Source organism: Microtus pennsylvanicus, chromosome 14, assembly GCF_037038515.1.
Source record: "Microtus pennsylvanicus isolate mMicPen1 chromosome 14, mMicPen1.hap1, whole genome shotgun sequence".
NCBI classification, from domain to species: domain Eukaryota; kingdom Metazoa; phylum Chordata; class Mammalia; order Rodentia; family Cricetidae; genus Microtus; species Microtus pennsylvanicus.
In genome coordinates, this window is record NC_134592.1 from 39,127,883 (window position 1) to 39,153,440 (window position 25,558).

At 41.1% G+C, this 25,558-nt stretch overlaps 1 protein-coding gene across 1 annotated transcript in view; it reads left to right on the forward strand.

Moving 5' to 3' along the window:
- Positions 1-25,558, forward strand: part of LOC142834778 (uncharacterized) — a 44,199-nt gene that overhangs the window by 3,557 nt on the left and 15,084 nt on the right. Inside the window, exons 2-4 of the mRNA XM_075947637.1 lie at positions 10,152-10,280; positions 16,247-16,503; positions 16,795-16,927. Of these exons, the coding sequence (XP_075803752.1) occupies positions 10,152-10,280; positions 16,247-16,503; positions 16,795-16,927 (519 nt within the window). The remainder of the gene's footprint in view (positions 1-10,151; positions 10,281-16,246; positions 16,504-16,794; positions 16,928-25,558) is intronic.

The following is a 25,558-nucleotide window of genomic DNA, read 5'->3' on the forward strand; positions in this document are numbered from 1 at the left end:
CTGGCCTTGAACTCAGAGATCTGCCTGCCTCTGCCTCCCAAGTGGTCGGAGTAAGGACATATGCTCGGCAGAAGCTTTTTAAAGTAAGGACACATTGGAGTAAACTCAATATGTGTTTGTATAAAATGTCTTTATTCTATTCTTTTGATTTCTTGAGACAGGGTTTCTCTGTGTAGTCCTGGCTGTCCTGGAACTTTCTCTGTAGATCAGGCTGGCCTCAAACTCAGAGATTCATCTGCCTTTACCTCCCAAGTGCTGGGATTAAAGACCTGCACCACCACTGAGGGCATCTATTCTTAATATTAAAACATAAACTAGGCATGTAACTCAAGTACTTGGCAAACAGGAGGGTCACACTGTAAAGCTAAACCTTGTCTCAAACAAACAAACAAACAAACACCCAAACATAATTTAATTCAGTATGATATACTGGGTGACATTTCTGGTATTTCATTGATTTTTTTAGGAAATACTTTTATTTTATACACTGTTGTAAAATTGAAAGTTTGTTTCCAGCTAAGTGTGAACAATATGAACTGTCTCCTCTTTAAGATAGCACCCAACTGCCAAGATAAGAAAATATGGATGGCTGGAGAGATAGCTCCCTTGGTAAACTGCTTATATTATGCTTATGTTGGTTTCCGACATCCACATGAAACCCACAGGCACAAGCCAAATGTGCTTATAATTCCAGCACTGTAGAGACTTGCACAGACAGATCCCTACTGGACGAGCAAAAAGCTGGTGAAAGACATCTCAAAAACTAAGGTGGACAGCACCTAAGGAAACACATGCAAACACACACACACACACACACACACACACACACACACACACACACACACACTCCGAAAAGGAAAGCATTAAAATTTATACTTCTCGGAATGGATGAAAGATGATACTTTTTCTTAATACATTGAAGCTACCATTTCGTTGCTTTCCAGTTTCTGTGTAATTAGTGAGAAATCACTTTGATTGTTGTCTATAATTATCTGTCTTATGTCTAGGCTGCTCTCAAACACAGCACATAGTTAGAATGACCTGGAATGTCTCTTATCTTTATCCCTCCACCTCCTGAATGCTAGGATAGCAGGTGTATGCTGCCATGCCTGGTTTTCCATTAGCTACCTTTTTTCCTTCCTTTTCTTTTTAGAAACTACTTTTTTAAAAGAAAAAAGACTTATTTTGCGTGTGTGTGCATTTGTGTGTGTGCATGTGTGCGTGTTCTTGCACATGAGTATAGATGCCCTCAGAGGTCAGAAGCAATCAGATCTCTTGGGTAGAATTGCAAGTGGTTGTGAACCACGCAGGTTGGTTGCTGGGAACTGAACTTGGATCCTCTGGAAGAGCACCATAGCACTCTTAATATCTCTCCAGCCCCTAGGGACTATTGCTTACTTTTTTTCTCTTTAGATATATTTTATGTGCATGAATATTTTGCTTTCATATGTGTCTTTGCACCACATGCATGCCTGGTGTCCTTGGAGGTCAGAAGAGATTATTTGATCCCCTAGAACAAGTCGTCTCTTCAGAAACTATTTTTTAAAAATTCTTACAGCGTTTGTATTTGTGTGTATATGTGTGTGGTATATGTACACATATGTGTGCATCTGCGTACATCTGCACATGCACGTGGAGATCAGAAGAGCAGTTGGGTGTCCTCCTTCATTATCCTCTCCTCTCTCCCTCTGGGGCAGGATCACTCCCTGAACTTGGAGCTTGCGGTTGTCTGTCTGTCTAGGCTGGCAGACTGTGAGCACCAGTGTTGCGGGAGGTCCTTCCGCTCCTCCAGCCAATAGCCGCTGAGATACCAGCCCATTGGGGCGTGGTCTCTCTCTTTAAAAAAGCGGTGTCATCCCTCCTCGCTCTCTCTTACTTCCTGCTCTGCTTCCGGTGACTAGACTACTTCTTGATTGTGCAGAGGGCTGTTGTCTGGGACTGTTATCTGTAAGTTTTTTCCCCTTTAAATAAATATCACCTTATTAATCATAATTCCAAACTGCTGTGGGATTGTTTGTGACTTACACCTTCACCCGGAGCCCAACATTTGGTTTTAGGACCTCTCCTTCCCCTGCTTGGCTGCCGGCCTAGAGTTCGGCTTGGCGCAAGCCCTCCCTTCCTCAGCCGCAGCCTGTGACTTGCGGCCTGTGCCTTGTGCATGGAGCCAGCAGTTTAATATAAATTATCAAGCACTGGCTCTTCTTGCTGCACTTCTTTATATTTTTCTTTTAGACACCTCAGATTGACTTCAAGTCCCAATGCACCCTATCGTCTGCCTCCCCATGTGGATTTGAACTCCACAGGCCCGCGTAGTCTCTGCCTGCATGGTTTGCTCTTTTCTGAGTCGTTTTTAAATCTCCCTTGCAAGTACAGCTATTAAGTAGCACAAACCAGAGCATGCAGTTGCCGGTTGCCAAAAGCTGTAACCCCTCAGGGTGACCCTGTCACGTGGAGGCATACACGGCTTCCGGGTTACTCTTCTCTACCCCTGGATTCTGGGTTTATGGTTCCATGTACAAAATTGATTTAATTACATTTACTTTGTTGAGCAACTTGCGTTTCCCAGTTTTTAACAAATACTAGGTGGACACTGAAACAGGACCCCATTTTCATCGTGACATGGCAACAGCGCCACCTGCTGGACAATACGTAATATGGCAGTTTTCTGTTCCAACACGAATTTTACTGTTTTGGTTACCAATACAATGGGTTATATCATGCAAGGTTTATATGACTATGGGGATAACTTAATTTACTGGTTACTAGGTTTCAGTATTCTTTTGCATATTCTATCATTTAGGAAGAATATGGCACTCCTAAGAACCATACAATCTTTACTAGAAACTCATGCAGGTCAGGAGATTCAGGATTCAAAAGACACAATAATAAAGACAATAATAAAAAGACTTGAAATGATTGAAGAAATGATTGGAGCTGGTGAACAGAGTAAGGAGGCACAAGGACAGGATACAATGCCTCCACCAGCTAATAGAACTGGCTTACCCAGGGTTCTAGCGACATACCCTATACTTAATTCTGACAAAGCGTCAACTTCTAAAGGCTCAAAGGGAGTCAGAGAAGCTAGATGGATGCCAATAGCAATGAATGATCTAAAAGAAATTAAGCAAGCTATTGTTAATTTTGACTTGCACTCTGCATATGTAAAGGAAATGATAAGGACTTGGGCTTCTAATGCTAGAGCTACCCCCCATGATTTCCATCAGTTAGTGTCTGCAGTTTTAGATAATGGACCTTCCTTGATGTTTGGAATTTATTTCAGAGAAGAATCCAAACATATGGAACAGCAAGGAAGAGCAAAAGGTGTGGAGGTTTCCCAATATCAAATTCTTGGTGCAGGGGAATATGCTGATCCACAGGTTTAAGCTCTTTATGATGATGAAGTACTGTGTCTATGTCACCAAGCAGCTTTAAATGCTTGGAATAGGATACAAGATCCAGCAAAAAGGGTTGAATCATATACCAGAATTAGGCAGGGACAGAGAGAACACTTAATTGACTTTTTGCAAAGATTAATTAAGGCTCTGGACATAGGGGTAAGAGACCCAGAAGCCAGATGAATACTTCTTGAATCTCTAGCTTTTGAGAATGCAAACATAGAATGCAAAAAGATAATTGGGCAAGGTGGGCGGTGGTGGCGCACGCCTTTAATCCCAGCACTCAGGAGGCAGAAACAGGCGGATCTCTGTGAGTTCAAGACCAGCCTGGTCTACAGAGCTATTTCCAGGACAGGCTCCAAAGCCACAGAGAAACCCTGTCTCGAAAAACCAAAAAAAAAAAAAAAGATAATTGGACCTTTAAAGTCTAGATCAACACCTATGGATGAATGGATTCAGCATACGATGAATGTTGAGACATTAACTATAATGATGAATCTTGGGTAGGAGAAGCGATTTCCAAAGCAATGAGGAGACATCAAACTGCAGGGTGTTTTAATTGTGGTAAATTAGGACATCTGAAAACGGATTGCAGGAACAGAATTTCTAGGAATAATATCTCCTCTGGGAATGACAAAAATAGGAGAACTCGGCCTTCAGGTATATGTAGGAGATGTGGTAAAGGCCGACATTGGTCCAACGAATGCAGGTCAACAACAGACAGACAAGGCAAGCCGATACTGTCGGGAAACTCTTTGAGGAGCCTCTCACAGGCCCCCAAGCCAACAGTGGCCCAGTCATTCCCAGTCACAGTGGAGAACGTGCCTCACCAAGAAAATTAAAAGCTCCAATTTCTGCTGGAAAAAGAAATACTGGTCTAAATGATGAATTACGCGTGGAGGATGAGTCAAAAAAAAAAAACCCAGTAGGACAGAGTAAATGTATATTTGGCAGACTTCTATTGACGATCAAAGACCAAAGCTAAGAGTCTGTATAAATGGCACTTTTATTGAAGGCTTATTGGACACAGGTGCAGATGTAAGTATCATTACTCCAGAATCTTGGCATCCGAATTGGCCTCTTCAAGAGGTAGATGTTCAGTTCCTGGGAATTGGAACCCTATCTCGTGTAAAACAAAGCACAAGATCGGTTGAATGCATAGGGTCCCAAGGGCAACTAGGAAGACTAAGGCCATATAGAGCCAATATTACAATAAATTTATGGGGCTGTGACCTGCTACAGCAATGGAATACCCAAATTAACATTCCTGTAGTTCCTGAAACTCATAATTCTGGGAAGGATAGGATGAGGTATTATGGAAAAAGGTCATCAACCATTCAGGCTGTACAAGAACATACAGCTAATACCAAACCTTTACAGGTACCAACAGCCCTACCTTTAAAATGGCTAACTGAGAAGCCAATATGGATCAAACAGTGGCCTTTAGCTGAAGATAAATTACAGGCATTGGAACAGCTGGTGCAAGAGCAACTAGATGCTCACCATATTGAAGAATCAACCAGCCCTTGGAATTCTCCTGTGTTTGTTGTAAAAAAGAAATCTGGTAAACGGAGAATAGTGACAGATCTAAGAGCTGTCAACAAGGTAATCCAACCTATGGGCCCACTACACTCTGCAATTCCTTTGCCTTCTCTGTTACCAAAAGGACGACCTCTTATAGTTATTGATTTAAAAGATTGTTTTTTCACTATACTGTTACAAGAAAAGGATAGAGAAAAATTTGCCTTCACAGTGCCTACTTATAATAATTCTCAGCCTAATAGGAGATATCAATGGACTATCCTCCCACAGGCTATGCTCAATAGTCCTACATTGTGCCAATATTTTGTAAGTAAGCCATTGGAAATAATTCATAAACAATCCCCCAAGTCCATAATTTATCATTACATGGATGACATCTTGTTATCTGATTCAAATAAAGATACTTTAGAAAGGATGTTTGAAGAAGTAAAGAAAGTCTTGCCTAGGTGGGGATTACAAATTGCCCATGAAAAGATTCAAAGAGGAAATTCTATTAATTACCTAGGTTACAGAATAGGGTTAGAGAAAATTAAAACGCAAAAGGCACAAATTAGGAGAGACCGGTTAAAGACTCTTAATGACTTCCAAAGATTGTTAGGAGACATTTCCAGTCTATGACCAGCTGTTGGGATAACCCCCGATCTAATAGTTAGTTCATTTAAACAAAACCTTAGATGGTGATAAAGATTTGAATAGTCCAAGAAAACTGACAGCTGAAGCAGAAAAGGAACTGACAATGATTGAGGAAAAATTACAGGAGGCACATGTGGATAGGGTGAACCCAAATCTTAGCTGCATCCTAGTCATATTGCCTTCCAGAAATTCTCCTACAGGGATTCTAATGCAGAGGGAAGATATTATTTTAGAGTGGATATTTATACCTAATAAACCAACTAAAAAATTAAAAACATATGTGGAAAAAGTCTCTGAATTCATTATAAAAGGTAAGCTGAGACTTCGTCAACTAGCAGGTATAGACCCAGCAGAAATTATAGTGCCTTTTACTACTGAAGAAATAAAAAAGTTATGGAAAGACAATGTACCGTGGCAAAGAGCTTGTGCTAATTTTTTGGGATAAATTAATAGCAACTACCCCAAAAGTGGTAGACTTAACCTCATAAAGAGAACTTCTTGGATTCTTTTTAGAATTGTACGTGATGCTCCAATAACTGGAGCCCATACGTTCTATACTGATGCAAATAAATCAGGGAAAGCAGGTAACAAGTCGGATGAATTGAGTAAGGTAGAACAAAGCCCTTATAATTCTGTCTAGAAGGCAGAATTATATGCCATTCTTATGGTGCTAAGGGATATCAAAGAACCTCTTAATATAGTTACAGATTCACAATATGCAGAAAGAGTTATCTTGCATATTGAAACCGCTGAATTTATACCAGATGACAGAGTTGACTTCATTGTTTATCCAGGTACAAGACATAATCATGAATAGGCTTTGTCCGATGTACATAACGCACATCCGGTCCCATACAGGTCTGCCTGGTCCTCTAGCACAAGGTAATGCTGAGATTGATAAATTATTAATTGGAAGCGTGTTGCAGGCCTCAGAATTTCATAAAAAGCATCATGCCAATAGTAAAGGCCTAAAGAAAGAATTTTCCATTACATGGCAACAAGCTAAGGACATTATAAATAGAAGTCCTACTTGTTCTTTCTATAATCAAACACTGTTGCCTGCAGGGAGTAACCCAAAGGGTACTAAGAGAAATGAAATCTGGCAGATGGATGTGTTCCACTTTATGGAATTTGGTAAATTAAAATATGTACAACACACCATAGACACATATTCAGGTTTTCAATGGGCTACTGCCCTGAGCTCAGAAAAGGCTGATTCAGTGATCACACATTTATTGAAAGTTATGGCCATCATGGGTATACCTGCACAAATAAAGACGGATAATGGTCCAACATATGTATCTAAGAAAATGAAATGCTTTTTTGATTATTATAATATAAAACACATTACAGGTATACCAAATAATACTACAGGTCAGGCAGTTATAGAAAGATCAAATTGTACTATAAAGGATATGCTGAACAAACAGAAAGGGACCGAAAATACCCCCAGAAATAGATTACATAATGCTTTATTAACCTTGAATTTTCTTAATGCTAATGAGAAAGGAACGACAGCAGCAGAAAGACATTGGATAATGGAAAAGTCTGCTGAACTAAATCAACCGATTATTTCAAAGATGTGCTGACCTCTCAGTGGAAGCCAGGAGATGTGCTACGTTGGGGAAGGGGTTTTGCTCTTGTTTCCACAGGAGAAGAAAAATTGTGGATACCATCAAAATTAATAAAGTTTCAATTTGAAGAGGAGAAATCTCTTGGAAAGGAGAAATAACAGCTCAACCACAATGATGATATTTATACAGGTGGTAAGAAAAACATATAGAATGGGGGCAGGGTTCTCTTCTTATCTCTGCAGGAAAACACTCATCTTAAGAAAATTCAAGGAACCCTGGATGTTTGAAATCTGACAGATGGAAACTATTTACAATCCAATAAGAATCAGCAATAAAATCAAATTGGTCTCGTAAGTAATATTATTGTACTCTTATCTTTAAATATGTATTAATGTGCATTTATTTATAAATATATAGAGCTTGTTTTGAAGTTGGACTATGGCTCAGTCCCTCTCCAATTCCAAGCCTGTTAGTAAGAGAAAATCCCAGAGTTTCTGGAGTTTCTGTCTCATGTCAAGAGCCATGATATGGGACAGAAAGAAATATGAGTTTAGAAAACACTTTGCTTTTCTTCATATCTACCATACTTTTCATTGAATATATCTATCATGCCTTTCATTGAATATATATGTGTATATATATATGTCTATATGATTAATGTTTAAGTTTTTCACAATGAACAATGAGTTTTTCCTGAAGTGACATTTGAAGTTTCCAGGAAGAAGATGGGGCCCCACAACAACAACTCTACCTGGTTGATATGATGTCATGATACTGATAGCGCTACTACAAGACCTGTTTTGGGTACCAGCTGCACAAGACAGTTCCAACTTGGTTAGCTGAAATGGTGCACATCTTATACAACAAATTTGGGCAGACCTGTACAAAATACTCAGACTATTTGCAATTTTAAAAGACATTGATTTTGAAATTTAACCATCATTTTACTTTCACAGGATCCCTCAGAAAGAACGTCGCCCCCATGACAGCTGGAAGTAATTCTAGAGGACGATGTCCCCTCTCCCAGTAAAGTTTGCCCTTGGGTTCAGGGACATCATTTAGGGGTTGATTATAATTGGTATACGGTTGAAGTTTTGGGGAGGAATTTTATAAGCTCAGGGATCATTTAAAAAAAAAAAGAGGGATAATGCGATGATGCGATAACAGATTGGTACTTGTTGGTACTCGTGAGTTATTGTTTTGAGACAAATATATTGGTATCGATTCTTATATATTGATACAAAGTGAATTTATATTGACTATTGTATGCATGTATGTTTCTACCTCTGTTTAAAACATTTTATGTATTGACATATATTGTATTGATATATATATATATATATATAGTATATATTTACCATATTGCAGTGTACATTTCTACCTCTGATTAAGATACTTATATAATGTTGTGTATTGATATATATTTACCATATTGCAATGTATATTTGTACAGTGTTTATATTTGGAGGTCATTATCCTCATTTGTTACACAGTTGTTTATTGTCTTAGTCTTTAAGTTAGATAGATATTGAGAATTATATAGATCAATAGTCTTCTAAGTTTGTCATTTATAATTAGACTAATCAGGTTCTTTAGATATATAGAGATTATACTCAGTATAGATATATAATCTTCAACCTCTTCAAAGAGCTGTAAAAAATGGCCTTTAATCTAACTCAGAGTTTCGTGATAGTGAGACACAATTGCTCCTGGCAACACCACTCTATTCCCGAGAGAATGTTGAGCACCAAAGACACTCCACCTGGAGCCTTTCTTTTTGGCTAAACTGGTCTTTGGGCAAAGAAATGCCCATACCTCAACCACTGACAGAGATACAGAATATCCATGAATGGAAAAAACAGGACTGTCATATCCTGCCAAGACAGGGTAAGATAGTTTTGAAAAGTTTCTTGCCTATGAAAATGGTGTGTCAGTTATGTTAGGCTTTAGCCAAAGTTGGTTGCTTCAACGCTGCTAATGTGACTTTGGGTGATTGCCCAAGTAGCTAGTTGTCTCTGTGATTTGTTGCATGTTTTGGAAGTTGTTTTACTGAACTTCCTAATTACCCAGGTAACATTATTTCCCTTCTCAGAACTTCGATGGGGTTGAAGACTATGTAAATGTAGTTACTTTTCTCTCATGACTTGGCCAAGCTATTTATTATATAAGACCTAAGCTAGTTAGAATAGGATGTTTGTACTTATTGTATATAATTTTGTAGTAGGTTTATAACTCTCTTAAACAAAAGGGGGAGGTGTTGTGGGAGGATCTTCCTCTCCTCCAGCCTATAGCCGCTGAGATACCAGCCCATTGGGGCATGGTCTCTCTCCCTTTAAAAAAGCAGCGTCTTCCCTCCTCGCTCTCTCTTACTTTCTGCTCCGTTTCCGGCGACTAGACTCCTTCCTGATTGTGCAAAGGGCTGTTGTCTGGGACAGTGAATTGTAAGTTTTTTCCCCTTAAATAAATACCACCTTATTAATCATAATTCCAAACTGCTGTGGGATTGTTTGTGACTTATGCCTTCACTCCAGAAATAATCCTGTCTCCACTCTCACCTGCTCAGGGCAGGCTACAGGTGTATTCAGGACCCAGGACTTGTTACACGGGTGCAGGAATCTGAACTCCTGACCTTGAGCCAGTTCAGTCAGCGCTCTTACCTGCTGAGCCTCTTCCCCAGCCCTCTATAGTGTTAGCAGACACACGTGGAAATATCTCCAGGGTTTTTCTGTGTTTTCGCGATTCCTGTACTTTCACAGACCCCAGCACACCATTCAGACAGGCCGCACTTGCTTCCTGAAACAGTTGACAGGTAAGCATTCCATTTAGAAGAGTGTAAAAGCAGTTTCCCAGCCAGCAAGACCCTTGCCATTTTTCTGGAAGCCGTTGAGCTTACGCAGACAGCCCCCTTTGTCGCTACTCATTGTAAGTGTTTGTGTGGCTATAATGTTTGTGGGTTTTGACCTCAGGCCACATACTTAGTTAATTAACTGGCCCTTTCTCTTTATAGGCCCGTTTTGATCCACCTCTTGAAGCGGCTCCTCCCAGGAACCCAATTACATACCACAATAAGGCAACGGACCCAATGCATCCTGACCTTGCCAGCTTGTTGGAGAAAAACAAGAGTCTTTTAGTGGAGGTATATGGCTTATGAGAAACAAAACTGCAGAATTACATCTTCTGTAAATGTTTAGGAGAGAAATTTCTGCTAACTGCTAAAGGCACAAGGCATTTTCTTAACCCAGTTTTGTCCCTTCCCCTTCGCATTGAACTCTCTCATGAACATGAATGTGCACACACACACACACATTTGTGTATACGCCACCACACACAGACATGAACATGAATGCATACAACACACACACTTGTGTATACCCCACCACACACACATGAACATGAATGCACACACACACACACATTCTCTCTCTCTCTCTCTCTCTCTCTCTCTCTCTCTCTCTCTCTCTCTCTCTCACACACACACACACACACACACACACACACACACAAAACAGTGCATGTTTTGCCCTAGTTTCCTCCCTTTTTAGACCAGGTTGAACCTCGAATCCTCAGAGCTCTGCCTGCCTCTGCCTCCTGAGTGCCGGGATTAAAGGTGTGCACCACCACCACCTGGCTCTAATTTGCTTAGCACTGCTGTGATAAACATCATGAGCAAAAGCAATCTTGGAAGGAAAGGGTTTATTTCATGTTACAGATCGTAAGTCCATCATAAAGGGAAGTCAAGGCAAGAACCCGAAGGCAAGAACTGAAGCAGAGACCATGGAGGAGCACTGTTTACTTCCTTGCTCAGCCTGCTTTCTTCTACAGGGTGACACTGTAGTGAGCTGGGCCCTCCTAGCAGTTATCCACCTAGAAAATGCTCCCCACTTGCCTACAGGCAATCTAATGGAGGCATTTTTTCTCAGTTGAGGTTTCTCTTCCTAGACAACCCGTAGTTTGTGTGAAGTTGACCAAACAACTACCGTTATTTTTCACATTACCATTATAATTAATAACACAGTAAATGGGCCGTCAGGATGGTAGAACAAGTCAGGCTTAATAAAATATAACCTATCTGTCACACGTGATAAGGCGCTAGGAGGAAGGGCTCCTGAGCGATCAGATTTTCTAAAGCATAGCTTTGGGTCTCTATTCGCTCTTGATCTGAAGTAAAGCAAAGACAGGTTTGAGATGAGGAGAGAGAGAGCAGAGCGACAAGGAGAGGGGAGGAAGGAATGTTTGCATGCAGGAACACTAGGAAAGATCTGCCTTCAGCATCCAGGACTACTACTCTCCACCCAACAGGCTGTGGTACCTACCGCAGTAACAGGGAGGTAGCAAGAATCATTCTTCTCTACAGTACGACTTAGTAAAAACGCTTGAAAGGTTTGGGGTCCTGTTAGATCCGACTTGGATGCAATCATTAGTAGTAGGTTGGAGTGTGTGCACTCACCCACTGGCATACGTAAGGCAAACACTCTATTTTAACTGAACTATGAGGTGTGAATATAGAAAAGTCTGTGCTCGTTGTTTAAGGTAGACTCTCACCAGGTAGCTCAAGATGGCCTTGAACTTTTGCAATCCTCCTGCTTCAGTTCCTGAGAGCTGGAGAGTGTCTGCCTTCCCCTTCCACCACGCGGGTCCAAGGAATGCTGCTCAGCTTGTTGAGCTGGGCAGTAAAAACCTTTATCGGCTGAGCCAGCTCTCTGACCCTTCAGAAACTTTTAAACCAAACTGCCAAGAAAGGTTTCCGGTACCTTAAAGAAAATACGTAAATTATGTTCAAGAATTTCAAAGATTCTCTTTGGCTGGTTGTTTTGAGATGGTGTCTCACTATGTGGTCCTGGCTAGTCTTGAACTGATTCTGTTCTTTAGGTTTCCACGTAGCTCAGTCTGCAGCCATGTGCCACGGTGCCTGGCTCACTACACTGTCATGCCTGGCTTTCAAAGTATTACTTTTTTTGAAGTTATCCCCTGTATACATATAAACATCTAAAGGGTCCTTTAGGGTCATTTTGACATGGTTTTAGATACCATATGCATTAAAAAGTATTCCATCCTGGTGAGGTGAGCTGTACCTGTAAGTTCAGCGCTCAGGAGGTTTCAGTAGGAAGATTATATCAGAGGCTAGCCTGGGCTACTCAGGGCTATGGATGAAACTCGGTGGTAAGGCACATGCCCAGCAATGTGCAAGCCTGAGTTTGATCTCCGACTATACCCCCCCCCCCCAAAAGTATTTCAGAACTCCTATTGGCATTTTCTAATTTAATAAAAATTTCAAGCCAGAGCCAGAGAAATGGTTTACTGGGTAAAGGTGCCCGTTGCCAAGACCGACAACCTGAGTTTTGAAACCCAGGACACGCGTGATGGAACCAATGCCTGCAGGTTGTCCTCTGACCTCTGGATATGTTCCACGACGTGTACCTCCCAACCCCAACCCACTCCCACACAAATAAATATAATTTAAAAGAGAAAAAAGATCAAGCCAGTCCTGGTTGAACACTCCTGGAGAGCCAGTACTCAGGAGGCTGAGAAAATAAGATGCCAAGTTTAAGATAAGATCAGCCTGGATTGCCTAATGAGACCTTGTCTTCAAGTAAAAATTTAGTGACATTTATTATTACATGGTATCCTCCTGTTAACGTTAGAAAAGGAAGCTTGGTGATCCCGACAAGATACCTGAGTCTCAGCATGAGTCATCTTTGCCTTCCTCAGCAACCTACCATTTAGCCCCACAGGGCCCCAATTGTCTTCATAAGGCAGCTTTTCTCTTCACGGCATGCATTTCAATTTTTTTGTTATAATTAACCCGATCTCTTTGTATAACATACAAAAATAATTGCCATGTGTTTCTGTCCTATAATGAAGAAACAGGTGCAAGAGATCTATATTTGGGTGAGGCCAGATATAGAAGGCATAAATATAAGCCTATTCAGTTGGTGGTTGTTTAGGGAATACAGTATTGAGATAAAACTCTGGCATAGGTGGGCTGCAGTGGTAATGAGTTAAGAAGCCGCTATTGACACATAAAGTCGGATATTGTAAGTTGGATGTAAATGCAATGTGTTTCAAAGATCTATCTTTATTTTATGTGTATGAGTGTTTGCCTGCATGGTTAAAAGAGGATGTCAGGCCCTTGGAACTGGGGTCACAGACAGCTGCGAGCCGTGGCGTGGGTATTGGGTGCTGGAAATCAAACCTGTGTCTCCTGCCAGATTAGCTTTCACTCTGTGTGGAAGAAGGAGGACTTCCTGAATAAAACAGGTGACGTACTGAATAGCACAGCCAGCCTGTGGGTTACGTCCTGTCCATCTCTAACACGAAGCAGCTCTGGGCGTCCCCATCCTCATGCTCTCCTTCAGCCCCTCAAAACTGTCCCAGAGAAGACCATCAGCACAACGGCCCACTGCCGTCACTGAGTGCAGCCCAATGCAGCAAGGAATGCATCTGGGTCTCTGAAGGTCACCTGCTTTCCTACGCACGTCCCCTCTGAAGCTGTACTGTCTAGGAGGTCAGCGGAAATCTGGAGTCGTAATGAAATCACTCTTGGTCTGGCGCTTGCTTTTCCTTTACCCCCATGAACTTGGTGTTCTGTATAGGGAGGCAAGGCCATGTCCACTGTCACTCACACTGGCTATAAGAGACCCCACCACCTGCTGTGATCGGATGAACCGCACATTCTTCTAGCTGCTTCCACAAATGCTGGCCCTGCCTAGATGTGAAATTTCGCCGACTGCACAGGCATTCACTGTAGAACTTACATGAGCCATGTATTTTAGTTAGTAGCAAACCCAGAGATGTTGGTTGGGACAACTCTAACCCCATGAAATTGGGTCTGTGACCCTGACTAGGAGTGGTGAGGGAGGACAGACACACAGTCATACCCCCAGAACAGCTGGGGTCGGGTGCCTGTGCATGCTCTAATGGAGACGAACCTAACACAACAATCTGAAACCTCGGTGTGTTTATTAGATGTGGCACTGGGGGAGGACTTAACTGGTCCCCATAGGAGCTTTTTGTAGTGGAGCGGCCTCTCAGGCGGTAAATATCCAGACGGACAAAGCTGCAGCTGCTAGTTTTTGAACACAATGATCAAGTCTTCATAAACACTCTTACTTGGAGGGCAGAGGAAGGCTTTGCTTTCTGAACCTGCGGCAGGCCTGATTCCTTGGTGCTTGGCATGGCAGGCTCATGTCGAGCAGGGCACACTCACTCAGAACTTCTGTAGCTTAGGATGTCAGTCAAGCAACTACTGAAACACAAAGAGAAACTATGAAACACACATTACCAGCTCCTGCAAATACAGCAGGAAGCAGACCCAGAGGTGTCAGGGTCCCTGGGAGCCCTGAGGTGTAGAGCTGTAAATAGAAAACAAAAGACAGACAACTTTCTCACACGCAGTGGGCTGGAGCGCTGACCGGGTATGGCTGGTGGATCTCAGTGGTCACAGGAGTGAGACAGAGGCTATTTCTTAGAGCCATGGCCCTTCCTGTCCTGGGAGAGAGGAGAGATGTGTCAGTCCTCAGTCTGGGCTGTGACTGTCCTGGGTTGCCTGTGGTTCCGGGCTCTGGTGGGAGGAGCTTCTTAGGTCTTGGAGGACTAGTTAGCAGCCTGTGCCATGCTCTGTCAGGCTGATGCGCCTCAGAGGAAGAGCCGTGAAAACGGGCCGGTGGGTTCATCCCAGCATGTAGACCTTTGACCCATTGAAATCAAGGGCAAAATTGCTGTTTGGAAACCTAACTAGATACAGCTGGATGATACAAGGCTGATGAGTCGGTGTCATTAAACATTTTCAGCTGGAGCCTGAGCACAAGTTTAGATCTGTCACTGTAGCCTTACTTATTGTCTGTTTTTATTATTATTATTATTGATAATAGTACTTTCAGTATGTAGACAGGGCTGGCCTTGGACGCTTCTGACTTTCCTGCTGGTGGGAGCCACTACACCCCACTGGTTGCTGTTGTTGTTGTTGTTATTATTATTATTATTATGATTATTGACAGACTTTCACTGTGTAGACAGGGCTGGCCTTGGACACTTCCGACCTTCCTGGGGGTGTGAGCCACCACACCCCCCTGCTCTCCTTTCTCCTTCACAGACCTCTGTTGTTCTTGGACTTGCTTTTCTCCCAGCAAGTCATCTTTCTTTTTTCTTTTCATAACTTTTTGATCTCTTCTGACCTTTCTCTGTCTTTTTAAACTATTTTCAAACTTTATTTTGTTGCTTTATGTGTATAAGTGGTTGTCTGCATGCATACATGTGTGTGCCCCATGCATACCCAGTGCTCACAGAGGTCAGGAGAGAGGATCCGTTCCCTAATTGGGGTTAGAGATGGTTGTGAGACAGCTTGTGGGTGCTGGTAATTGAACCTGGGTCCTCTGGACATGTAATCAGTGCTTTGACTACCGAGCCATTTCTCTTCTTTATTTGTCTTAAAATATAGCTAGCCATTTTGTATTTATTTATTTACTTACTTACTTATTTTGAGATAGAGTTTCTCTACACAGTCCTGGCTGTCCTGGAACTCACTATGTAGACCAGGCTGGACTTGAACTCACAAAGACCCACCTGCCTCTGCTTTCTGAGTGGTGGGATTAAAGACATGCACCTTTTTAAACTTTGCTTTTCTTCTGGATCCCCCCACCCCATATTTTCCCTACCGGCACAAGTAAGATCAGGAACCAACACAGGCCTGTGAGCATGCTTGTGAGCCACACACCAAAAAGCAAGACATCTAAGGCTAAAGCATTGCTCCTTTCTGGAAGTTCCCAAATCCATTATTCCTGTATTTAGTAGTTACGGGAGTATAAAGACTCACACAGTTTTAATGTTGATAAAAATATTTATTATTTGTTTATTATTATAGATTTAATATCATCATATATTATATACAATTATATATTTGTTTTTTCAAACATACTGTGTCATTGTATTTTATCTTAAAGGGCTTTTAAACCTTAAGATATACTGTTAAGAAATAGGTTTGAAAGGCTACATTTTATTCTCTAGTAATATGTAACTTAAAGTCACAGTAACTTAGTATCACAAATGTTTAAAAGGAAGAAGAGAAGTTATTTTAAGTAATACTTTCTTCCCCCTTCTCATGAGCTGAGAAATCTTCAAAGCAAGCTTTTCATCAAAGAAACTTCATTGCAAGAAGTGAAGAGGGAGTTAGAGAGTTACAAAGAGAGTAATGCCCAGCAGTTGCTACAGATAATGTCCCTGAGAGATGACATCAGGAACCTGCAGGACCTTATCGCTTCTCTAATGAAAATTAAGATTTTGAAAAACACAAATTCTCAGAATCTTGGGAGAAGCAACTGGGACCTAACTGAGCGAGTTATAGACCTAGAGAACCGCCTAAGGTAGGGATTTCCTGGTCTGTTTTCCAATGTACCTTTTTTCATATGTTTTTAATTCACATATAAGCCCATATTACTGATTAGATTTGGGACTATGCTAGCTAGGTGGGTCTGTCTGTGTCGTGCCCCCTCCCATGTTGTCCCCGTCCCCTACCCCCCCAACTTGATGTAAGAGAGCAATTTGGGAAAAGGGAACATGTGTTAGACAGAGCAACCCTGTCTCAAATATATATTCATATTGGAAGTTGGTCCAGCTGGTTTCATTGCATTGCTGACCACCAGTGTCCTACACAGAGAACATCTGGTGGACAGAGAGAAGGCAGGGCAGCATGCAGAGCTGGAGAAAAGGTGGCCCTGCTCCAGCAGATTCTCTTCCTGTATGCATCCGAAAGGACCAGAAGATTCCTTGGATATTTTCCCCGTGAAGGTGAGAATGAGTTGCCTGTTGCCCCAGGAGAAAAGGGTAAGTATTGGGTAGGGTGCCAGCTCTCTTGGGAATGGAAAACCCAAAGAAGCATGGTAGACCAGAGGCCAGTGGCGGAGGGGCTACATGTGTAGTAATATGAGTGGCGGGGTGCATCCCCAACACCCCAGCTGCCTGCTCGGCTAGCTTATGCCCTGAAATAATTACACGGACACTGTATTCTTTTAATCACTGCTTGGCCCTTTAGCTCTAGCCCTTACTGGCTAATTCTGATATCCCGATCAACCCATCTCTAATAATCTGTGAGCACCGGTCTTACCGGGAAGATTCTAGCCTAAGTCCATCCTGGGTTGGAGCTGGGGCATGGCGTCTCTCTGAGGCGTCTGCTCCAGAGAGGAGAGCTGTCGAGTCTGAGCTCACTTCCTCTTCCTCCCAGTGTTCTGTTCTGTTTACTCCTCCCACCTATCTTCTAACCAATCAGGACCAAGCAGTTTCTTTTTATTTAACCAATGACCTTCCTCCATCACAGAGACTGGAAGGTCTCTGATTTTACAAAAAGATTTGGAGGGGAGTGAAAGAATAAGTCACAAACAATGCCACACCAGTTTGGAATTATGATTAATAAGGTGGTATTTATTTAAAGGGGAAAAAACTTACAATTCACCGTCCCAGACAACAGCCCTCTGTGCAATCAGGAAGGAGTCTAGTCGCTGGAAACAGAGCAGGAAGTAAGAGAGAGCGAGAAGGGAAGTAGCCGCTTTTTTAAAGGGAGAGAGACCACGCCCCAATGGGCTGGTATCTCAGTGGCTATAGGCTGGAGCAGCGGAAGGACCTCCTGCAACACCTCCCCCTTTTGTTTAAGTAAGAGAATTCTAAACCTACTACGAAATTATATACAATAAGTACAAATATCCTATTCTAACTAGCTTAGGTATTATATGATAAATAGCTTGGCCAAGTCATGAGAGAAAAGTAACTACATTTACATAGTCTTCAACCCCAACGAAGTTCTGAGAAGGGAAATAATGTTACCTGGGTAATTAGGAAGTTCAGTAAAACAACTTCCAAAACATGCAACAAATCACAGAGACAACTAGCTACCTGGGTAATCACCCAAAGTCACGTTTGCAGCGTTGAAGCAACCAACTTTGGCTAAGGCCAAACATGACTGACAACCATTTTCAAAGGCAAGAAACTTTTCAAAACTATCTTACCCTGTCTTGGCAGGATATGACAGTCCTGTTTTATCCATTGATCCATGCTCTGTACCTCTGTCAGTGGTTTCTTTGCCCAAAGACCAGTTCTGCCAAAAAGAAAGGATCCAGGTGGAGTGTCTTTGGTGCTCAACATTCTCTCGGGAATAGAGCAGTGTTGCCAGGAGTTAGATTAAAGGTCATTTTCTACAGCTCTTTGAAGAGGTTGAAGATTATCTATCTATACTGAGTATAATCTCTATATATCTAAAGAACCTGATTAGTCTAATTATAAATGACAAAATTAGATGACTATTGATCTATATAATTCTCAATATCTATCTAACTTAAAGACTAAGACAATAAACAACTGTGTAACAAATGAGGATAATGACCTCCAAATATAAACACTGTACAAATATACATTGCAATATGCTAAGTATATATCAATACACAAACATTATATAAGTATCTTAATCAGAAGTAGAAATGTACACTGCAATATGGTTAATATATATACAATACATATATCTCAATACAATATATGTCAATACATAAAAAATGTTTTAAACAGAGGTAGAAACATGCATGCATACAATAGTCAATATAATTTAACTTTGTATCAATATACAAGAATCAATACCAATATATTTGTCTCAAAACAGTAACTCACAATTATAAATCTATTATCCCATCATCCCTCTTTTTTTTTTTCAAAATGATCCCTGAGCTTATAAAATTCCTCCCACAACCTCTCAACCCCTAAATGATGTCCCTAAACCCAGGGGCAAACTTTACTGGGAGAGGGGACGTCGTCCTCTAGAATTACTTCCAGCTGTCATGGGGGTGACGTTCTTTCTGGGAGATCCTGTGAAAGTAAAATGATGGTTAAATTTCAAGATCAATGTCTTTTAAAATTGCCAATAGTCTCTGAGTATTTTGTACAGGTCTGGCCAAAATGTTGTATAAGATGTGCACCATTTCAGCTAACCAAGTTGGGATCATCTTGTGCAGCTGGTACCAAAACAGGTCTTGTAGTAGCACTATCAGTATCATGACGTCATATCAACTAGGTAGAGTAGTTGTTGTGGGGCCCCATCTTCTTCCTGGAAACTTCAAATGTCACTTCAGGAAAAACTCATTGTTCATTGTGAAAAACTTAAACGTTAATCATATAGACACACACACACACACACACACACACACACACACACACACACACATATATATATTCAATGAAAGGCATGATAGATATATTCAATGAAAAGTATGATAGATATGAAGAAAAGCAAAGATGTTTTCTAAACTCATATTTCTTTCTGTCCCATATCATGGCTCTTGACATGAGACAGAAACTCCAGAAACTCTGGGTTTTTCTCTTACTAACAGGCTTGGAATTGGAGAGGGACTGAGCCAGAGTACAACTTCAAAACCAACTCTATAAATTTAGAAATATGTTTTAATATATTTTACTTACACAACCTATTCCGTTTTCTTGATATTTCCTTTGGGCAGGTATTTTTCCATCTGTCAGTATCCAAACATCCAGGGTCCCTGAATTTTTCAAAGATGAGTGTTTACCTGTGGAGATGAGAACACAACCCTATCCCCATTCTGTATGTTTTTCTTACCACCTATATGAATATCATCATTGTGGATGAGTTGTCATTTCTCCTTTCCAAGAGGATTCTCCTCTTCAAATTGAAACTTTATTAATTTCGATGGTATCCACAATTTTTCTTCTCCTGTGGAAACAAGAGCAAAACCCCTTCCCCAATGTAGCACATCTCCTGGCTTCCATAGAGAGGTCAGCACATCTTTGAAATAAATCGGTTGATTTAGTTCAGCAGACTTTTCCATTATCCAATGTCTTTCTGCTGCTGTCGTTCCTTTCTCATTAGCATTAAGAAAATTCAAGGTTAATAAAGCATTATGTAATCTATTTCTGGGGGTATTTTCGGTCCCTTTCTGCTTGTTCAGCATATCCTTTATAGTACGATTTGATCTTTCTATAACTGCCTGACCTGTAGGATTATTTGGTATACCTGTAATGTGTTTTATATTATAATAATCAAAAAAGCATTTCATTTTCTTAGATACATATGTTGGACCATTATCTGCCTTTATTTGTACAGGTATGCCCTTGATGGCCATAACTTTCAATAAATGTGTGATCACTGAATCAGCCTTTTCTGAGCCCAGGGCAGTAGCCCATTGAAAACCTGAATACGTGTCTATGGTGTGTTGTACATATTTTAGTTTACCAAATTCCATAAAGTGGAACACATCCATCTGCCAGATTTCATTTCTCTTAGTACCCTTTGGGTTACTCCTTGCAGGCAACGGTGTTTGATTATGGAAAGAACAAGTAGGACTTCTCTTTATAATGTCCTTAGCTTGTTGCCAAGTAATGGAAAATTCTTTTTTTAGGCCCTTACTATTGACATGATGCTTCTTATGAAATTCTGAGGCCTGCAACACACTTCCAATTAATAATTTATCAATCTCAGCATTACCTTGTGCTAGAGAACCAGGCAGACCTGTATGGGACCAGATGTGTGTTATGTACATCGGACAAAGCCTATTCCTGATTATGTCTTGTACCTGGATAAACAATGAAGTCAACTCTGTGTCATCTGGTATAAATTCAGCGGTTTCAATATGCAAGATAACTCTTTCTGCATATTGTGAATCTGTAACTATATTAAGAGGTTCTTTGATATCCCTTAGCACCATAAAAATGGCATATAATTTTGCCTCCTGGACAGAATTATAAGGGCTTTGTTCCACCTTACTCAATTCATCTGATTTGTAACCTGCTTTCCCTGATTTATTTGTATCAGTATAGAACATACAGGCTCCAGTTATTGGAGCATCATGTACAATTCTAGGAAGAATCCAAGAAGTTCTCTTTATGAGGTTAAGTCTACCACTTTTGGGATAGTTGCTACTAATTTCTCACAAAAAAAATTAGCACAAGCTCTTTGCCACGGTTCATTGTCTTCCCATAACCTTTTTATTTCTTCAGTAGTAAAAGGCACTATAATTTCTGCTGGGTCTATACCTACTAGTTGACAAAGTCTCAGCTTACCTTTTAAAATGAATTCAGGGACTTTTTCCACATATGTTTTTAATTTTTTACTGGTTTATTAGGTATAAATATCCACTCTAAAATAATATCTTCTCTCTGCATTAGAATCCCTGTAGGAGAATTTCTGGAAGGCAATATGACTAGGATGCAGCTAAGATTTTGGTTCACCCTATCCACATGTGCCTCCTGTAATATTTCCTCACTCATTGTCAGTTCCTTTTCTGCTTCAGCTGTCAGTTTGCTTGGACTATTCATATCTTTATCACCATCTAAGGTTTTGTTTAAATGAACTATTAGATCAGGTGTTATCCCAACAGCTGGTCGTAGACTGGAAATGTCTCCTAACAATCTTTGGAAGTCTTTAAGAGTCTTTAACTGGTCTTTCCTAATTTGTGCCTTTTGCGTTTTAATTTTCTCTAACCCTATTCTGTAACCTAGGTAATTAATAGAATTTCCTCTTTGCATCTTTTCAGGGGTGATTTGTAATCCCCACCTAGGCAAGACTTTCTTTACTTCTTCAAACATCCTTTCTAAAGTATCTTTATTTGAATCAGATAACAAGATGTCATCCATGTAATGATAAATTATGGACTTGGGGAATTGTTTATGAATTATTTCCAATGGCTTACTTACAAAATATTGGCACAATGTAGGACTATTGAGCATAGCCTGTGGGAGGACAGTCCATTGATATCTCCTATTAGGCTGAGAATTATTATAAGTAGGCACTGTGAAGGCAAATTTTTCTTTATCCTTTTCTTGTAACGGCATAGTGAAAAAACAATCTTTCAAATCAATAACTATAAGAGGCCATCCTTTTGGTAATAGAGAAGGCAAAGGAATTCCAGATTGTAGTGGGGCCATAGGTTGGATTACCTTGTTGACAGCTCTTAAATCTGTCACCATTCTCCGTTTACCAGATTTCTTTTTTTACAACAAACACAGGAGAATTCCAAGGGCTGGTTGATTCTTCAATATGGTGAGCATCTAGTTGCTCTTGCACCAGCTGTTCCAATGCCTGTAATTTATCTTCAGCTAGAGGCCACTGTTTGATCCATATTGGCCTCTCAGTTAGCCATTTTAAAGGTAGGGCTGTTGGTACCTCTAAAGATTTGGTATTTGCTATATGTTCTTGTATAGCCTGAATGGCTGGTGACCTTTTTCCATAATACCTCATCATATCCTTCCCAGAATTATGTGTTCCTGGAACTACAGGAATGTTAATCTGGGTATTCCATTGCTGTAGCAGGTCACGGCCCCATAAATTTATTGCAATAATGGCTATATATGGCCTTAGTCTTCCTATTTGCCCTTCGGGTCCTATGCATTCAACCCATCATGTGCTTTGTTTTACACGAGATAGGGTTCCAATTCCCAGGAACTGAACATCTACCTCTTGAAGAGGCCAATTTGGAAGCCAAGATTCTGGAGTAACGATACTTACATCCGCACATGTGTCTAATAAGCCTTCAATAAAAGTGCCATTTATACAGACTCTTAGCTTTGGTCTTTGATCGTTAATAGAAGTCTGCCAAATATACATTTACTCTGTCCTACTGGGTTTTTTTTGACTCATCCTCTACGCAGAATTCATCATTTAGACCAGTATTACTTTTTACAGCAGAAATTGGAGCTTTTAATTTTCTTGGTGAGGCACGTTCTCCACTGTGATTGGGAATGACTGGGCCACTGTTGGCTTGGGGGCCTGTGAGAGGCCCCTCAAAGAGTTTCCCAATGGTATCGGGTTGCCTTGTCTGTCTGTTGTTGACCTGCATTCGTTGGACCAATGTCGGCCTTTACCGCATCTCCTACATATACCTGAAGGCCGAGGTCTCCTATTTTTGTCATTCCCAGAGGAGATATTATTCCTAGAAATTCTGTTCCTGCAATCCGTTTTCAGATGTCCTAATTTACCACAATTAAAACACCTGGCAGTTTGATGTCTCCTCATTGCTTTGGAAATCGCTTCTCCTACCCAAGATTCATCATTATAGCTTAACGTCTCAACATTCATCGTATGCTGAATCCATTCATCCATAGGTGCTGATCTAGACTTTAAAGGCCCAATTATCTTTTTGCATTCTATGTTTGCATTCTCAAAAGCTAGAGATTCAAGAATTATTCATCTAGCTTCTGGGTCTGTTACCCCTATGTCCAGAGCCTTAATTAACATTTGCAAAAAGTCAATAAAGGGTTCTCTCTGTCCCTGCCTAATTCTGGTATATGATTCAACCCTTTTTTCTGGATCTTGTATCTTATTCCAAGCATTTAAAGCTGTTTGGTGACATAGACCCAGTACTTCATCGTCATAAAGAGCTTGGACCTGTGGATCAGCATATTCTCCTGCACCATGAATTTGATCTTGGGAAACCTCCACACCTTTTGCTCTTCCTTGCTGTTCCATATGTTTGGATTCTTCTCTGAAATAAATTCCAAACATCAAGGAAGGTCCATTATCTAAAACTGCAGACACTAACTGATGGAAATCATGGGGGTAGCTCTATCATTAGAAGCCCAAGTCTTTATCATTTCCTTTATATATGCAGAGTGCAAGCCAAAATTAACAATAGCTTGCTTAATTTCTTTTAGATCATTCATTGCTATTGGCGTCCATCTAGCTTCTCTGACTCCCTTTGAGCCTTTAGAAGTTGATGCTTTGTCAGAATTAAGTATAGGGTATGCCGCTAAAACCCTGGGTAAGCCAGTTCTAATAGCTGGTGGTGGCATTGTATCCTGTCCTTGTGCCTTCTTACTCTGTTCACCAGCTCCAATAATTTCTTCAGTCATTTCAAGTCTTTTTATTATTGTCTTTATTTTTGTCTCTTTTGAATCCTGAATCTCCTGACCTGCACGAGTTTCTAGTAAAGATTGTATGGTTCTTAGGAGTGCCATATTCTTCCTAAATGATAGAATATGCAAAAGAATACTGAAACCTAGTAACCAATAAACTAAGTTATCCCCATAGTCATATAAACCTTGCATGATATAACCCATTGTATTGGTAACCAAAACAGTAAAATTCGTGTTGGAACAGAAAACTGCCAATTACCTATCATTCAGCAGGTGGTGCTGATGCCAAGTCAAGATGAAAATGGTGTCCTGTTTCAGTGTCTACCTAGTATTTGTTAAAAACTGGGAATTGCAAGTTGCTCAACAAAGTAAATGTAATTAAATCAATTTTGTACATGGAACCATAAACCCAGAATCCAGGGGTAGAGAAGAGTAACCCGGAAGCCGTGTATGCCTCCACGTGACAGGGTCACCCTGAGGGGTTACAGCTTTTGGCAACCGGCAACTGCGTGCTCTGTTTTGTGCTACTTAATAGCTGTACTTGCAAGGGAGATTTAAAAACGACTCAGAAAAGAGCAAACCATGCAGGCAGAGACTACGCGGGCCTGTGGAGTTTAAATCCACGTGTGGAGGCAGACGATGGGGTGCATTGGGACTTGAAGTCAATCTGAGGTGTCTAAAGGGAAAATATAAAGAAGTGCAGCAAGAAGAGCCAGTGCTTGATAATTTATATTAAACTGCTGGCTCCACGCACAAGGCACAGGCTGCGGCTGAGGAAGGGAGGGGCTCTCGCCAAGCCAAACTTACTGCTGGCAGCAGAGAGGGGGGGGGGGAAGTGTGGGGGTGGGGGGGGGTGGGGGGGGGTGGGGGTCCTAAAACCAAATGTTGGGCGCCAGGTGACGGCGTAAGTCACAAACAATGCCACACCATTTTGGAATTATGATTAATAAGGTGGTATTTATTTAAATGGGAAAAAACTTACAGATAACCATCCCAGACAACAGCCCTCTGTGCAATCAGGAAGGAGTCTAGTCGCTGGAAACGGAGCAGGAAGCAAAGAGTGCGAGAAGGGAAGACACTGCTTTTTTAAAGGGAGAGAGACCACGCCCCAATGGGCTGGTATCTCAGTGGCTATAGGCTGGAGGAGCGGAAGAACCTCCCGCAACAGGGGAGAAATGGAGCCAAGAGACAACTGGACGTGGGTGGGGGGAGACGACAGGGAAGTGAGATGATGAGTAAGTGAGATGCCCAAGCTGACCATTTCTTGTTATTGACTGAGTACACTGGGCTTTGTGTCCCTGGATGTAGAGGACCGGGCACAGGAACCACAAGCCATGGTGTTGTCGTGTAATCAACTTTGGCCATTGACATCTAGCACACAATTCTAGAGGAAGTGCGCGTGAAAGAGAAAGGGAGGCAGATCATTGTCAAGGAAGCTGGAAAGTTTGCTGTGAGCTCCTTAGACCACTACAAATTATCACATCATTTGAGTGTAGAACAAGAACCTGTGTGACCCAATTAATGTGAGGGATCCCATTAGAAAAAAAAAATCAAGGACTG